This window comes from Eurosta solidaginis, chromosome X, assembly GCF_040869045.1.
Source record: "Eurosta solidaginis isolate ZX-2024a chromosome X, ASM4086904v1, whole genome shotgun sequence".
Classification (NCBI taxonomy): domain Eukaryota; kingdom Metazoa; phylum Arthropoda; class Insecta; order Diptera; family Tephritidae; genus Eurosta; species Eurosta solidaginis.
Window position 1 is genome coordinate 69372173 of NC_090324.1, and position 18417 is coordinate 69390589.

General features: G+C 35.4%; 1 protein-coding gene across 4 annotated transcripts in view; it reads right to left on the reverse strand.

Moving 5' to 3' along the window:
* Nucleotides 1–18417, reverse strand: part of LOC137234356 (transcriptional activator cubitus interruptus-like) — a 639403-nt gene that overhangs the window by 198809 nt on the left and 422177 nt on the right. For all 4 annotated transcript variants that reach the window (XM_067757944.1, XM_067757941.1, XM_067757943.1 and 1 more), the window contains one exon: nucleotides 16263–16427. In XM_067757944.1, coding sequence (XP_067614045.1) covers nucleotides 16263–16427 — 165 coding nt within the window. The remainder of the gene's footprint in view (nucleotides 1–16262; nucleotides 16428–18417) is intronic.

Sequence of the window (18417 nt, forward strand, 5' to 3'; positions counted from 1 at the left end):
GTATCAATTTCAAATAAAAAAAGGTACCAATCGCATAAACAATGACTAATTTTACCAGTTTTATTATAAACATAACTGCTTTCATTTATAAATTTCAAATTATGAAGGAATTTTCAAATTTCTTCAGCTCACAAATATATATCGTTAAATCCACACTGCAAAAATTGTTGGAGCATGTGTTGCATGTGTTTTTAATTTACGGCGTTCATTTTTATAATTTTAAAACTTGCTTTGTTTATGATTTGAATCATAAAGGAACTTTTAAAATTACAACTGAAAATTCAGCTCGAGTTGTGAATCACAAAATCGACATTACATATTTGTGGCCTTTAGTGCGAGCGAAGTCGCCGGTAAAGGCTAGTTTATCCTAAAACGCTTAATAATTTCAACATAATAAGAGCGGTGGCAGCTCTATTTTCTACATACTCTCTCTTTATCAATCTTATGTGTTTGTATATTATTCTCTTCCTGTGTTCTTCGCCCCAAATACCTGCACTTGATCGTCCCTCACCTAGCACTTAAATGTGCAAAGCGTGTCCGTATGAGCAAAAGGCTCATACGAGCCGTTTTTTCATCACTGGCCTATGCAATACGGCCGTTATGATGCCGGTTGCCGCTTTGACCTAAAGTCAAAAACGATTTTGGGACGTTTTTTTGTTTCGTAATTAGCATAAAAGGAAATTGCCATCCTCCGGTTGCAAAATCCTGAGCCAGATAAATAATTTTGCATGGAAATGCAACAACAACGATTTGAGCCAGTTAAATCCAGATAGAAGTCTGGTTCAATTTTAGAGCCCGATAATTTGTTAATTAATAATAATAATAATAATAATAATAAACCCAACGGATTAATACCCTCCAAAGCCCGCCCAACCGACACGAGGGGCGCATCCGCATGACGCACGGATTTGTTTTTGTTTTTGCCGAGTTGTTGATAGGCGGAGGTTTGTTAAGCGTCGAGATCTAAAACTGCTCAGCTACAGAATAAAAATCATCAGCTGAGTATTATATACATAACAGTAGAAAATTATACATATAGTAAATTGTTAAATAAGTTAAGGATTTAGCATATAAAGATTTTTATTTTTTATTTTTATTTTTATTTTGTTACGAGTTAAGATAGGATAGGACAGTTTTCCTTATAGTAAAAAGTGAATCAGTTATATCAAATGAATTCGAGTGAGAGTTAAAATCATAACACAAACACCGGAAAGGTTCATTTAATTCGAAGTTAGTTCTACACTGCCTCAAAAGAAGAGGTTTGTAATGTCTTGACGGTCGTGATGGGATATTGAAGTTTACTTCGTTCAAAAGAAAGGGGCTAGAAATTAGTCCATTCAGTAGTTTAGCCATAAATAATACTCCTAGCATTTCTCTACGGCTAGCGAGAGTTGGAAGATTGATAAGCCTTAACCGACTAGTATAAGGTGGAAGATTATATGCAGAGTCCCAATGAAAATTCCTTAAAGAAAAAAGTAAAAATTGCTTCTGTATTGACTCAAGCCTATCTGCATGAACTTGATATCGCGGATTCCAGACTACTGATCCGTATTCTAGTATCGGCCTAACCAATGTGGTAAAAAGGGCTTTGGTTACATAAGGGTCACTAAATTCTTTAGACCATCTCTACTCCTTTTTAGTTTGGCAACGCTGCCCTAATAAACCTAAATTTTCAAAAATAGATGTCGCTGCTTAACCTTTCGCCGTATGAGTTAAATGAAAAACGGCGGCGACATCTGCCTATCACATTTCACATGTTTGAAAATTTCACGACATCTGCTTCTCAAGTCTCTCAATGATGCAGAGCATTCCCATGAGAATTGAGCTTTAGCCGGAGCTGTAAAACTCACTGGAAGACGGCAAATATAAAAAATGTAATGTTATATTTTTGTAACTTTGTTTTGTTCAGTATAAGACGTACTTTATCTAAAATGAGGATTAAATCTGCAAATGCAAAAGCATTTTCGCGCAAATTTGCCATTAATTGTTATAAATAAATTAGTTTCAACAAACGTTACCTCATTATTTGTGATTTCATGTTTTTTGAAAACAACTAAAATAAAAAACAAAGAATCTGTTAAATAAAGACTTATGTATTTACGTGTAACTGAAATTTTCCACAAAAAATGGGCCCGTCAAAAATCAATTCTATTTATGATTTTTTGGTACGCTGCAAATTATTTTGGAACAATTTTTTAAGATTTAGGTAGAGGATATTATAGGTAAGTGGCAACATTGGGGAACCATATTTGTATGTAGGTGAAACATTTGTGCTTTCGGATTTAGCGGGGATACATAAAATTTGAAATTCACATTAGTACACTTAGATAATTGTTTCCAAAGACGGCGCGCTTGTGCATAAAGGTTTAGGACTTTGAAATTCGCATTATAACACTTAGATAATTGTTCCCAAAGACGGCGCCCTTGTGCACAAAAATGAGTTACGATATTTGTATGAATTGTTCGAATTTACAAAAAAACTTTTTCTATTAATTATAAACAAATAGAGTAATATTTGTTAAAAAAAAATAAGGCCTATGCACTGCGGCTGATCAATACGAATCGATTCATATAACTTTTATATGACTTTACGTATGCTAAGTATGCGAAACAGACTTGTCTATTGATTGTATGGATATTTTGTTAGCGTATTAATATATAGAAGTGGGTAATATACTGCCTATGCAATACGGCCGCTATGATGCCGGTTGCCGCTTTGACCTAAAACTTAAAATCAAAAACGTTTTTGGGACGATTTTTTGTTTCGTAATTAGCATAAAAGGCAATATAAAAAATGTAATGTTATATTTTTGTAACTTTTTTTTTTTTTTTGTTCAGTATAAGACGTTCTTTATCTAAAATAAGGATTTAATTTGTAGATGCAAAAACATTTTGAGTCAAATTTGCCATTAATTGTTATAAATAAATTAGTTAGTTTCAACAAAACTTAACTCATTATTTGTGATTTCATATTTTTTTGAAAACAACTAAAATAAAAAACAAAGAATCTGTTAAATAAAGACTTATGTATTTACGTGTAAGTGAAATTTGCCACAAAAAATGGGCCGGTCAAAAATTAATTCTATTTAAGGTTTTTTAGTACGCTACAAATTATTTTGGAACAATTTTTCAGGATTTTGGTAGAGGCTATTATAGGTAAGTGGCAACAATGGGAAACCATATTTGTATGTAGGTGAAAAATTTGTGCTTTCGAATTTAACAGGGATACATAAAATTTGAAATTCACATTAGAACACTTAGATAATTGTTCCCAAAGACGGCGCGCTTGTGCATAAAGGTTTAGGTCTTTGAAATTCGCATTAGAACAAATAAATAATTGTTCCCAAAGATGGCGCGCTTGTGCACGAAAATGAATTACGATATTTGTATGAATTGTTCGAATTTACAAAAAACTTTTTCTATTAATTATAAACAGCTAGAGTATGCGAAACAGCATGTCAATTGATTGTATGGAAATTTTGTTAGCGTATTAATATATAGATAGTGGGTAATATACTGCCTATACAATACGGCCGCTATGATGCCGGTTGCCGCTTTGACCTAAAACCTAAAATCAAAAACGTTTTTGGGACGTTTTTTTGTTTCGTAATTAGCATAAAAGGCAATATAAAAAAATGTAATGTTATATTTTTGTAACTTTTTTTTTTCGTTGAGTATAAGACGTACTTTATCTAATATAAGGATTAAATCTGCAGATGCAAAAACATTTTGAGTCAAATTTGCCATTAATTGTTATAAATAAATTAGTTAGTTTCAACAAAAGTTAACTCATTATTTGTGATTTCATGTTTTTTGAAAACAACTAAAATAAAAAACAAAGAATCTGTTAAATAAAGACATGTATTTACGTGTAAGTGAAATTTGCCACAAAAAATGGGCCCGTCAAAAATTAATTCTATTTAAGATTTTTTGGTACGCTACAAATTATTTTCGAACAATTTTTTAGGATTTTGGTACAGGCTATTATAGGTAAGTGGCAACAATGGCAAACCATATTTGTATATAGGTGAAACATTTGTGCTTTCGGATTTAGCGGGGATACATAAAATTTGAAATTCACATTAGAACACTTAGATAATTGTTCCCAAAGACGGCGCGCTTGTGCATAAAGGTTTAGGTATTTGAAATTCGCATTAGAACACTTAGATAATTGTTCCCAAAGATGGCGCGCTTGTGCACGAAATTGAATTACGATATTTGTATGAATTGTTCGAATTTACAAAACACTTTTTCTATTAATTATAAAGAAATAGAGTAATATTTGTTAACAAAAATAGGCCTATACACTGCGGCTGATCCACACGAATCGATTCATAAAACTTTTATATGATTTTACGTATGCTAAGTATGCGAAACAGCCTGTCAACAAATTGTATGGAAATTTTGTTAGCGTATTAATATATAGATAATAATAATAAATTGATACTAGAGTTTTGCTTAACAGATATTCCGATTTACTTGTTTGAGAAATCTTTGAAAGCGAGTTCATGAGGCTCAAAAAATCAAGTTTTAAATCAAAATTGCGTTCAAGTTTATGCTGAATAAAACTTTTCAATAAAACGAAAACTGGAATTATATTCAAATTTTCAACCTTGCTCGCAATATCCATAGCATCCTTACTAGAAAAATTACTGTGCCCATGTAGAAAAGACATAAACTTTGGATAATAATAAAAAAAAAATTAAAAAAAAAATTGATAATAATCTTCCATTTTTTTTTAACTCTTCTTCAATATTTAACTCTTCTATAATGTGGCTGTAAAATCATTTACAACTACGGAACCCCCATCCTCAACAGGAGTGCATATATCGACAGTATGTGTACTAATATTGGATACGGCGGCCTCATGGGCTCTGGTAGCAATAGACATTAAACTTCAAAAAATTGCTATTTTCACCGGCCTCAGATTCACAAAACAAAATGAAATGCTTGCGCTGTAAATGCCTTTTATAAAAATTAACACTGCTAAATAATTGTTGCAAAATTGGCACCATAGCCTGTCGCTGGAAAGTAAGTGAATCCTCTTCATATGTCGAACAAAGCCGTCTACTTTCATATTCCTTCTTACACAAAGCAGAGATCATTTTATTTCACAAACAGATTTTATTTCAGAAACTAATTTATCCAGTTTTATTTTACCTTTTTTCACTCAACAAGTGATGATGCGAAATTCAGTGGTGCCAACTTTTGAAAAAGTTCCTCTTTTGTGTAGTTCTGCAGCCTAAACACGGCGGGATTGGCAACTTTACCCCGATTATTTGTACAAAAGAATTGATTGGCAATACTAACACCATCAGTTGTATGAATAAATTCTGTGATGTTATGAAATGTTTCATAAACTCAATGAATAATTTCATAAAAGTTTATGAAAAGCATTCATAAACATTTTTCATATAGCATAAAAACTGAATGTTGTTCTAAGACTTCTTCATGAATTTGCATCCATTACCTTTAAGAGCATTTTCATAAATTTCTATGAAATTATTCATTTAATTTATGAAAAATTCATTGAAATCAATGAACTTATACATAAAACCAAGGGCAGAATGTTTATGAACGCCGTTCATGGAAAATAAATGATTTATTTTTATCCGTGTGGAATTTCACATAATCATATTTTCTCATTTAAAATCAGTTTCCAGTGCGATTATAAATATAAATAATTTTAATTCCTTAAATTGATACATAGAAAATTTTAAATTGAAGAGATAATGATTTTTTGTTCAACCCAACTCAACATACATACATATAAACATACATTTGTAAGAACAAACTCAAAATGCGTACATAAAAAACATTGATATGAAAACGGGTAACAAGTTAGTAGGAGTGAACATCTTCATAATATTCATCATCATTATCATATTCTGGTTCGGATATGAAGCCAATAAAATCAGTTGTTAATGCTCGCCGCTTTGGCGTAGGCACTTTCCACAATCTGTTTATATATGGATCTGACAATATGAGCAATATATGCAATAAATCCAAGTTACAATAGATTATTGAGTGCACAACTTTGTTTCTGGACTCTTGAGTTACTTCCGAAAGTTGTGCAATAGGAAGAATAGAATTCACGATTTTAATTTTTCCATGAAATAGTCTTGTACCAAGCATATTCTGATAAATACAAGTCCCTCGTCTCTGCGACATACTGTTCAAAAGCTATAGAATTTATTTGATATCCACATCCTATGCAGGAAAGTATAGAATGAAACCTTTTCAATATATTAATAACACTGGATCACAAATTCCAATTTTTTTTCTGCGCCAGAGACGCCATTATGAAATTCCTATGTAAAATCACCCCTGATTTCGAAAATCAAGTTTATTTTTAATTCTGTGGTAATGTTTTTAAGATATTTACAAATAACTTTTTTTTCTATAGAGGGAAAAAACAAATCTGCCAAAAAATAAAAGGTTTTCGAGATCCTTCCTCGCAAAATACAAATTTTTTTATATTTTTACAAAAAAAATGGAAAAAATCCGTAATGATTGTTCGTTATCTTTGAATCTGCAGGGCCTATCAAAAAGTGTTACAAGCACATTTTATAGACCTTATTACCTTTTAAAAGCTTCAAACCGTTTTGGAATTGCTCAATTCGTTCTTGAGATATATATGACCCAATTTTTTTTTTTTTTTTAACCGTTATTCGTAAATATCTCAAAAACGTTACCATAGGATTAAAAACAACCGTGATTTTCGAAATCAGGTCGTGATTTTACATAGGAATATCATAATGGCATCTCTGGCGCATTTTGGTTATAAACCAGTGTAATTAAGCCTGTTATATGTGATGTTATTTCAGGATCTCCAAAAAAATTTTCTAGTAGTGTTGCCATCTTTAGTATTTCCTGCTTTTTGCTTTGGCATATCAATTAAAAGACCAACTTCTATCCTGAATCTATTCTAGATATTGTGGCGAATTTTAGGATCACTAAGCTGTTAGTAAATAGAGGCATAACAACATAACCATTAAAGTAAGCTACATTTGAGTACATTCACACATCAATCATCATTTATACACATACACAGAAGGCGACGAAGAGATAACTCACTCACACACATGTAGTCATCAGCCGAAGTTGTTACTCACACATACACACGCAATATAGTTCAATTACCAAGCAGGATATACAAGAGTTCTAGAAGGCGAAAAGTCTAGAATTAAAAAAAAAATAAATATAAGGCGCGACAACCTCCGAAGACATCTAAGGCCGAGCTTCTATTCCAATTTGCGTCGTGCTCCTCTTGATTTTCCCTACAAATTGGCCGGACGGGACCTACGTGTTTTATGCTGTCTCCGAACGGCATCTGCAAGGCAGATGAGTTTTCAGTGAGAGCTTTTCATAGCAGAAATACACTCGGAGCGCTTGCCAAACACTGCCGAGGGGCGAACCGCTTAGAAAAATTTTCTTCTAATTGAAAAACCTTATTTTTAAAATTTTGATGTTGCTTTGGCCGGGGTGTGAACCCAGGGCATACGGTGTGGTAGGCGGAGCACGCTACCATCACACCACGGTGGCCGCCAAAACGAAACGTCTAGACCTTAGAAGAAATATGCGGACGAGACAACAGTGAGTGATTTAAACACGCTATTGGTTGTGAAGTACTACTCCCAAAGAAATCTAAATAAATACCAGTTTGCAGTACTGAATATTGGAGTGATTTATTCAACAGTTTAGCGATTCGAACATTAGCAGAAGGCGCATAAATATCAGAAATCCCCAGAATTCGTTACAATATGTTCTTTCTTCTTTTTCATATACTCCTTATTTTCTTCTCCCGAACACACCAAGTCCTCATCTTCAATCGATGAGCGATGTGCAGCATACATTCCATATATCTTACCCACGAATGTAAAGGATAAATTCCAAAAGCAAGCATTCTGTCGTCTACATTTTGCTCTGACAAGGCACACAAATTGTTCATATCTTTTTAAGAAGCCCCACATATGTAGCACTTTTGTGATGATCTATATGCAGACAGAGCATTACATACTTTGCCGTCAATCATTCACAACAACGTAAATTTCACTGAGAATTTTAGCTTATCTGTTTGAATTTGTGTGAGATGGAGGTTTGAAATTTGGTTATTGAAAGATATCACCCCCTCCTTCACTTCTCTGGTAAAAACAAATATTATTAGGCGACAGTATCTCGTGGAAGAGCAGGATTACTCCAAACTATAATTTTGCGTCCGTTAATCATTGTATACATTTGAAGAAGAACCATTGAAATGAAAAACATACTGGTGTCCGATTGGTTTTCTTCCCAAAATGTTTGCTTATAACTGCTATGTTCAGCCCCATCACACCCCCCCCCCCCCCCCCCCCCCATTTTATAATCGCATAAAGTAACACTTTCTCTTGCGCGACACACAAACGTTTTAAGCTGTGGTCAATTAGCGATTGCAAATTAATTTTAGCATAAGTTTCCATTACGGTTATTTCTGCAGGATAGCATACAACTTTTGATTTTTTTTACACAGTCATATGAAGGATTTACTTTTTTTCTACCTTCTGAGCTGTGCTGTCTTTTCAAGTTATAATGTGTGTGTATATGTGTAATGTATAATGTTTGTGTCAACTATCATCGCAAGTGCTTGATCTGGTGGCATACTTTTCTTATTTTCTTGGGATAATCTGGACTTTTTTTAAGCAGTGCCGTGATGGCGAAGTCGTGGACAGTTCTTGGAGTGTTTTTGCATAATTTCTTTTTCCAGATGATCTTAATTGCATTTCCACTGCCATAAGTAATTGGTCATTATCAACACTGCTAATAAGTTCTTTTGCTTTTCGTGCTTTGTGCGCACAGACGACTCAGAAAAGTTTTTGTTTTGGTCTTCCATATAAGAAATGCCACGCGAAGTATTTGGCTCAATATCAAGCATATATTCTGTTAAGTATAGATTATTTAATAGCCAGTCAAAGTTTTGCTCAATGAAAAGACTTTTAATTCGACAAGAACGTTCCCATCTTGAACGAAAATCATAACATAGCTTGATGATAAATGTTTTTATTTTTAGATGATCTACATCTCTTCCAATTAAACTCAAAATATAGTTAAGTACGACACCATTATTTTCTTCTTTCTTGCTTTATGTATATTTCAAATTAATTTGGATGTAATCATCGAACAGAATTCAATAGAATTATCTAAGTATTACTCTATTAAATAAATAAATAAAAACTGTCAAAATCAACTAAATATTTAGTGGGTGTGTATTTTATTATATAAAAAATTTTAAAATAATGTCTTAAAGTCTGGAACTTGCCAATGCTGATGTCACGTTGTTTAAATGTTTCCGAAATTATTAAATAAATTATAAATTGCTTCAAATAAATGTTTTCATACATTTAAAAGCAATGAGGGCAGTCTCCGCCTAATTTATAAAAAGTCACATTGTGCTGCGTGTAAAAGGCATAAGTTTCCACTAGAAAAATCCCCGACCAGGAACAGTGAACGTGGTATCCGGTGGTGATTTTCTGGCAAAAGGAATTTGCTAGTATCCCTTCTTCAGGTCTAAGGTCGAAATGAACTTGGGGTAGCGGATACGCGACCGGTTCACTGGCGGCATTCAGTTGGCGGTAGTATATGCACTTCCTCCAGGTGCATTGCTTCTTGCCGACTAGTACGATTGGCGAGTTGTATGTGCTTCGCGATGTTTCAATTCTTCCTCCTACCAACAGTTCGTCGACCTCCTTTTTTATTACTTGCTTCATGTTGCTTCAACGGGCGGTTATGCTTGAGAATGATCACGTGCTCAGCTGCGGTACTAGGGCCAACGATTTCCCCAAACCGCTTTTGGTCATATGTCAATATGATCCCCAGCTCCACATTTTGGTCGTTGCTCAAGTGCTCCCGGCATTGTTATTGTTATTCAATTATTTATTATTATTATTTTTATATATTGGAAAAGGAGTGACGAACGTGTTGCCACCTTCGGCTCTATTCAATTATTATTTTAGTTTTTATTGGGCAAAATTGAAAAGAAGGAAACATTTACTGGCATATTGCGATGGTAGCATTTCGACAACTGCCACGTCATTACTGTCAGGCAATTACTTACTTACTTAATTGGCGCTTAACCGTCTAAACGGTTATGGCCGTCCAACAAGGCGCGCCAGTCGCTCCTCCACTCCGCCAACCGGCGCCAATTGGTCACACCAAGGGAGTTTAAATCGTTTTCCACCTGGTCCTTCCAACGGAGTGGGGGCCGCCCTCTACCTCTGCTTCCATAGGCGGGTTACGATAGAAATACTTTTTGGCCGGAGCATCATCTTTCATTCGCATAACATGGCCTAGCCAGCGCAGCCGCTGCGTTGTAATTCGGTGGACTATGTTGATGTCTGCGTATAGCTCGTACAGCTCATCATTAAATCTTCTTCGGTACTCGCCATCGCCAACGCGTAGAGGTCCATAAATCTTTCGAAGAACTTTTCTCTCGAACACTCCCAAAGCCGCTTCATCTGCTGTTGTCATGGTCCATGCTTCTGCCCCATATAGCAGGACGGGTACGATAAGTGACTTGTAGAGTATGATTTTCGTTCGCCGAGAGAGGACTTTACTTTTCAATTGCCTACCTAGTCCAAAGTAGCATTTATTGGCAAGATTGATTCTTCGCTGGATTTCAGTGCTGATGTTGTTGCTAGAGTTGATGCTGGTTCCCAAATAAACGAAGTCTTTTACTATTTCGAAATTATGGCTGCCAATAGTAGCGTGGTTGCCAAGGCGCATATGCGCTTAATCTTTGCTCGATGACAGCAGGTACTTCGTTTTTTCCTCATTCACCATCAAACCCATCTTTACCGCTTCTTTTTCCAGCTTGGAGTAAGCAGAACTAACAGCGCGGGTGTTTAGACCGATGATATCAATGTCATCAGCATATGCCAGTAATTGCACGCTTTTATAGTATATTGTTCCAGTGCGGTTAAGTTCTGCAGCTAGTATAATTTTCTCCAGCATCAAATTAAAGAAATCGCACGATAGGGGGTCATCCTGTCTGAAACTTCGTTTAGTTTCGAACGGCTCGGAGATGTCCTTCCCAATTCTTACTGAGCTGATGGTGCTGCTCAACGTCATTTCGCACAGCCGTATAAGTTTTGCGGGGAGACAAAATTCAGACATAGTGGCATATAGGCAGCTCCTTTTCGTGCGGCCGAAGGCGGCTTTAAAGTCGACGAAGAGGTGATGTGTGTCGATTCTCTTTTCACGGGTTTTTTCCAAGATTTGGCGCATTGTGAAAATCTGGTCGATGGTAGATTTACCAGGTATGAAGCCGCACTGATAAGGTCCAATCAGCAGGTTCACGGTGGGCTTCAATCTTTCGCAAAATACACTTGAAAGGACCTTATATACGATATTAAAAAGGCTGATTCCACGATATTTGGTGCATTTTGCAGTATCCTCCTTCTTGTGGACTGGGCAAAGAACACTTAGATTCCAACCGTCGGGCATGCTTTCGTCCGCCCATATTTTGCTAAGAAGCTGCTGCATGCGCCTTACCAACTCCTTGCCGCCGAACTTGAATAGCTCCGCAGGCAATCCATCAGCGCCCACGGCCTTGTTGTTTTTCAATCTGGTTATTGCTATTCTAACTTCGTCATAATTGGGCGGGGGACATATATTCCATCATCATCGATTGCGGGATCGGGTTCTTCATCTCTGCGCGGTGAATTGCTGCCTCCATTTAGGAGAGCAGAGAAGTGCTCCCTCCATAATCTAAGCACTCTCTGGACATCAGTTACAAGGTCGCCGTTTTCATTCCTACAGGTGTTTGCCCCGGTCTTAAAACCTTCCGCCTGTCGCCGTATTTTTTGGTAGAATTTTCGGGCGTTATTCCTGGTGGCTAGCAGCTCAAGCTCCTCGCACTCACGCCTTTCTGCTTCTGCTTTTTTCTTCCTGAAAAGGCGTGTCGCTTCCCTTTTCAACTCACGATAGCGTTCACACACTCCTCTTGTCGCGCTCGCTTTTAACGTAGCCCTGTAGGCAGCGTCTTTTCTTTCGGTTGCAACGCGGCATTCTTCATCATACCAGTTGTGTTTTCGTGGCCGCCGGTAACCAATTTTTTCCTCGGCGGCAGTAACGAAGTGCTTTGGAGATATGCTCCCACTGCTCCTGTATTCCTTCAGGATGAGTTGTGCCCTACGAGAGCAGGTGTGAGAGTCGAGTTGCGAAATCATTGGCAGTCTGTTGTGATTGAAGCTTTTCGACGTCTATCTTTCCTTGTGTTTTTTAGTTCCTTGTTTTTAGCCGAGTTGAGGCGGGTGCGTAAATTGGCTGCAACGAGATAATGGTCCGAATCGATGTTAGGTCCTCGGATCGTGCGCACATCTAAAACACTGGAGGCATGCCGTTCGTCTATCACAACGTGATCGATCTGATTGCGAGTATTTCGATCAGGAGACAGCCATGTAGCTTGATGTATCTTTTTATGCATGAACCTCGTGCTTGATATGACCATGTTTCGAGCACCGGCAAGTCAATTGTCAGGCAATTCCGTAATGTTTATATATTTCAACATGTCAAACTGCTGAAATCGCAATCGCCTAACTATTGGGCCATTGTGTTGTATTTTCTTTCTTGGTTAATTTCAGTTTTGTCCCATTTTCACGCTCTTGTACGATTTGAGACTTTCTGTCTTTACATTAATTTGTACTAGGTCTGTGTTTTTTTATTGGTATTGTACCACTCCTCTTCACTGCAGAAGATTGTTTGTGTACTATATCTAAACTCCTGCCCAGTTTGTATAGTTATATGTTTATATGTTTAATGGTGTGTTCAATTTTACTTCAGATTTTTAAGAATTAATGATCTTAACAGCGGTAAATAATTATTGTTATTCATTCTTTTCAGTTTTTCCAAATAAAGCCAAAATAATAATTAACTAACAATATTATTTACCGGTATTTTTTGGTTATTTAAAATCTACACGTAAATATATTAATTTGCAAGCGTTCAAAAGTTTTTTGTTTGAGTATTTTTTACTAAATTATAATTTTTTTAATGTGCGTTATTTTTGTGCTGAAAATATATAAAACCGTGAAAAAAAACCTGCCAAAAGTTTTAATCACGCGCAACCACAATAGTTTTGAATTTATACAATAAAAAAATATTATTACATACAACTCAAATGATTCTTCACCCCCGTATGTCCCCGTTTTGATATAATGACGATAATAATAAGTAAGGAAGGCTAAGTTCGGGTGTAACCGAACATTACATACTCAGCTGAGAGCTTTGGAGACAAAATAAGGGAAAATCACCTTTTAGCAAAATGAACCTAGGGAACCCTGGAATGTGTTTGCTTGACATGTGTATCAAATGAAAGCTGTTAATGATTATTTAAAACGTAGTGGGCCTTAGTTCTATAGGTGGACGCCTTTTCGAGATATCGCAATAAGGGTGGACCAGGGGTGACTCTAGAATGTACGATATGGGTATCAAATTAAAGTATTAATGAGGGTTTTAAAAGGGAGTAACCCTTAGTTGTATATGTGAAGGCGTTTTCGAGATATCGACCAAAGTGTGGACCAGGGTGACCTAGAACATCTTCTGTCGGGTACCGCTAATTTATTTATATATGTCATACCACGAACAGTAGTCCGGCCTAGATTTTCATTTTCTTCTACTTAATATGGTAGGTGTCACACCCATTTTACAAAGTTGTTTCTAAAGTTATATCTTGCGTCAATAAACCAATCCAATTACCATGTTTCATCTCTTTTTTCATATTTGGTACAGAATTATGGCATTTTTTTCATTTTTCGTAATTTTCGATATCGGAAAAGTGGGCGTGATCATAGTTGTATTTCGGCCATATTTTATGCCAAGATAAAGTGACTTCAGGTAAGTACGTGATTAAGTTTAGTTAAGATATATCATTTTTGCGCAAGTTATCGTGTTAACGGCTGAGCGGAAGGACAGACGGTCCACTGTGTATAAATACTGGGCGTGGCTTCAACCGATTCGCCCATTTTCACAGAAAACAGTTATCGTCATAGAATCTATGTCCCTACCAAATTTCACATGGAGTGGTAAATTTTTGTTCGACTTATGGCATTAAAAGTATTCTAGACGAATTAAATAAAAAAGGGCGGAGTTACGCCCATTTTGAAATTTGCTTTTATCTTTGTATTTTGTTGCACCATATCATTGCTGGAGTTGAATGTTGACATAATTTACTTTTATAATGTAAAGATATTAAATTTTTTGTTAAAATTTGACTTAAAAAAAAAATTTTTTTTTTAAAGTGGGCGTGTTCGCCATCGATTTTGCTAATTTTTATTTAGCACACATAGAATAATAGGAGTAACGTGCCTACCAAACTTCATCACGATATCTTCAACGACTGCCAAATTACAGCTCGCAAAACTTTTAAATTACCTTCTTTTAAAAGTGGGCTATGCCACGCCCATTGTCCAAGATTTTTCTAATTTTCTATTTTGCGTCATAAGGTCAACGCACCTACCAAGTTTCATCGCTTTACCCGTCTTTGGTAATGAATTATCGCACTTTTTCGGTTTTTCGAAATTTTCGATATCGAAAAAGTGGGCATGGTGGTAGTCCGATTTCGTTCATTTTAAATAGCGATCTAAAATGAGCGCCCAGGAACCTCCATACCAAATTTCATCAAGATACCTTAAAAATTTACTCAAGTTATTGTGTTTACAGACGGACGGACATGGCTAAATGAATTTCTTTTTTCACCTAGATCATTTTGATATATAGAAGTCTATATCTATCTCGATTAGTTTATGCCGTTACGGATTACCGTTATGCGAACAATGTTAATATACTCTGTGAGCTCTGCTCAGCTGAGTTATATTAGGTTTGGGTTGCAGAACGTGGCCAAAAGCAAAAGGATAAAGTCAATTTAGACCACGTGTGTACTCTTTCGCCTATCCTCACCTTTACCCCTTCGCCAATCCTCACTGAAGGGTGGTAAGGCATAAAAACATATACACCTGGTTTGAATGAAATATATTAGTTTTTCAGTGAGTTATGAAATTTTCGCGTCTAAATTATGCAAAAATGCCACTGTGCGCCGCCTCCAGGAATTGCACGCGAATATGCCGGTCCGGGTGAGCGGGGGAGGGGTGTATTCCAAACACGGAATTATTACAAGCCATAAGGAAGAATATAATAAATTTATTATAAGGCCTATAACGCTAATTAGGCCTTATTGAGAGATATTACTTTCTGTATTAGGCTTTTATATAAGGCTTATATAACGAGTTATAATAAGATAATACAGTAAATAAAAATATATTATATGGCTTTTATAAGAGCTTGAATAAAGATTAATATAACATAATTATAAGTTGCACATATAAAATTTCTTGGACTTATAATTAGACACCATCTGACCTAAAATTCCTGAATACATATTCATAATAACCTATGTCAAAACGGCAGTGGTTCGGCCAGCTCAGAAAGTGTCATGAAAATATTCCTTCAAAAATTCATTTACAAGATGCCATTTCCCATTAATCGTTTAGAGTCGGTGTAAAATACATACACAAATTTAAAGAAAAAGGTTCTCAGACAGTGTGAAATGTGGAGTTTACATCTTTCATGGGTTCTTTATGGGCGTTCTTATTTTGCAAATAAAAAAATCAGTTTCCTCAAAAGTATAACGAAAACTTATAAACTATAGTGGTGTCTTATTTATCATGCATCTCTTTGAAGTTAAAAACAGATAGCATCTGTAAGTTATGGAATTGGAATAAAATTGTATTTAAAATTTTATGATAAAAATAAAAAAACACATGGTAAGTTGACTTAAACTTTTAGCTTTTCTCTTAGCCTTAAACATTTTTATTTAGCTTTTATTAGCTTTTTATTATTGTCCATCTAGCGGTTTTTCTGAAAAAGTTCTGGAAATCCTGTTTGCGACATGCACCTTCAATTTTCATACTGACACCGCAGACCAGGTTTGTAAACAGTATGATATAAACAATGACCGACTTTTATAAAAGTTCTTCCCATGAAGCACTGCACTGTAGGTTTTCATCGCACATCTGCCGTATTTTTATCTTTCCTTATAAGTGGCATTTCATTATTTAAAATAATTTTCAAAAATCAATCAATGTAAAGGGGTTCCTCAACTTTTTTATATCAATTTTTGTCATGCAATTGAGCAAATATAAACACCCCATTATATTTAAAATAAGTCAACCTTAATTCGAAATTTAACGACTTTGTTTTTTAAGAAGTAAAGAAGATTTATATGAACTTACCTCGTTACTGTGGGTACGGTTTTGGTGTTTAGCCCTATCGCTGGCGTTACTGAAAGCTTTGCTACAACCAGGGTATTCGCAAGTGTATGGTTTCTCTCCTGTATGTGCACGTAAGTGTGTTTTTAGGTTTTCGAGGCGGGAATATGCTTTAGCACATCCTTCGAACTGTTTGAAATAAAAAGGAAATTACATTTATTTTTCTTATAGCTTTAACAAGATACCGATTGAAAACGGTATGAGTTTAAACCACTGCTCAACACACTTAACCTTTCCAATCGGGACCAAAATTTATATGTGATATTGCCTACTATAAATACTAAATAAATGCGATAAAATCCTAAGGGATTTTAGGCCGAGCATCTGTTACAATTTGCGTCGTGCTCCTTTTTAATTTTTCCTACAAATTGGTGGGACGGGACCTACTTGTTTTATGCCGACTCCGTACGGCAGAAATACACTCGGAATGTTTGCCAAACACTGTCGAGGGGCTACCCCACTTAGAAAAATTATCCTTTATCTATCTATCTAAGTCCAACCTTATTTCTAAAATTTTGGCTATTATAAAACCTAAAACTAAATTTTAATTTTTGAAACCCCATAGAGAAATCTTAATTTTGACCACTGTGCAACACCCCTTAACCGTCCCAAATCATGATCAAATTTCATACGTGTTATTTTGTGACCTCGTTTAAATTGTTGAGATTAAAAAAAGTATTTTATTATATATATAATATCTATATAATGCAACCTTATATACAAGGTTTGGTGATTAAATTCCGGGAATTTGCTTACAATTTAAAAACTGTCAACACTTTTTCGTTCGGCATTTGTCTTAAAGGATCTTCCTTAAGTCAACGAAATAATTTGTCGAGGTCATCAAAAGTGTCCTGTTATTTACCCACGTGATTGTTATGAAGAGGCATTTCCTACCTCGTTGTTAAACAGAATCTTGCCAAATGGAGAGAAAGTGGAGCGTGACTGGTTGGCGTGCAGTGCCAGTAGCAATGCTTTTTATTGCCTACCATGTCATCTGTTAAGCACCAATACTTTAAATTGACCTAAAATTTGTTGTTCTTGCGGATATTCGAAATTCCAAGTATGGAAGAAGCTATACGATAAACTGTCATCACACGAAAATACTCAAGATCACATTAAATGTTATATTCAATGGCGATCTTTACAAAATCTAATTCAAAAGGAGGCTAAAATTGATACACTTATCAATGAACAGCTAATCACTGAAACTCAAAAGTGGAAAGAAATTTTATATAGAATTTTGGACACTATTTTATTTTTGGTTAAAAAAGGCCTAACTTTCAAATGCGAAAGTATATAAGTTAACACCACCCACATTCAAACTTCACAAATATTCACATAGTAGGTTGCCTGCATTCTCTAGTCACATCGCAGCACACGTGTATGCGATAAACGCTGACTAGCATAATCACATCATGGGAAAATTACTGGTGATACGATATCAACAACATAAGCTACCTACATTCTTCACTCCAGTTACAAAACGCGCATCCGGAATAAATGCTGATGCCTCACTACCCCTCCGTGGGAACGTAGTTCGCACTGCCAGTACCGCGCACAGGGCCGAAGAGAGAAAATCGGGGCCCGGGACTAAAGAATTTACGGGCCCCCTATAAAATATGACATCTCATTCATGAGTCATTATTGATGGATTACATCAAAAAAAAATTTTGCCAAATCAACTAAATGATTTTTGGACTAAGAGCTGATAATAAAATTAACACGGAATATTTACTATTTATACTGTTTTATTGTAACGTAGAAATAAAATTCTCTTTTAACAGCCACATATTGTTTCAAAAAATCTTTTCTAGTTATGTGTTTGGTAACATTTTAGAACATTTCTGATAAATATAATGAAGATTATAAATTTTAATTAAAGAGTGGCTTTTCTTGATTTTTTCGCTGCAAAATTTTTTTTATAGTGATATCAAAATTTAACTGTCTTCAGATGAACACGATCTATGAAAGTTTTTGATTCTTGCAAGAACGCTGAAAGAACGTTCTGTACTAGCTACAGTCACAGGTATAGTGCAAAAGATACGTAAAGCAACACAAATATTGGGGAAAATTGTATACAGATTTTGAACATATTGTAACGAATTAAGGAATTATCCAC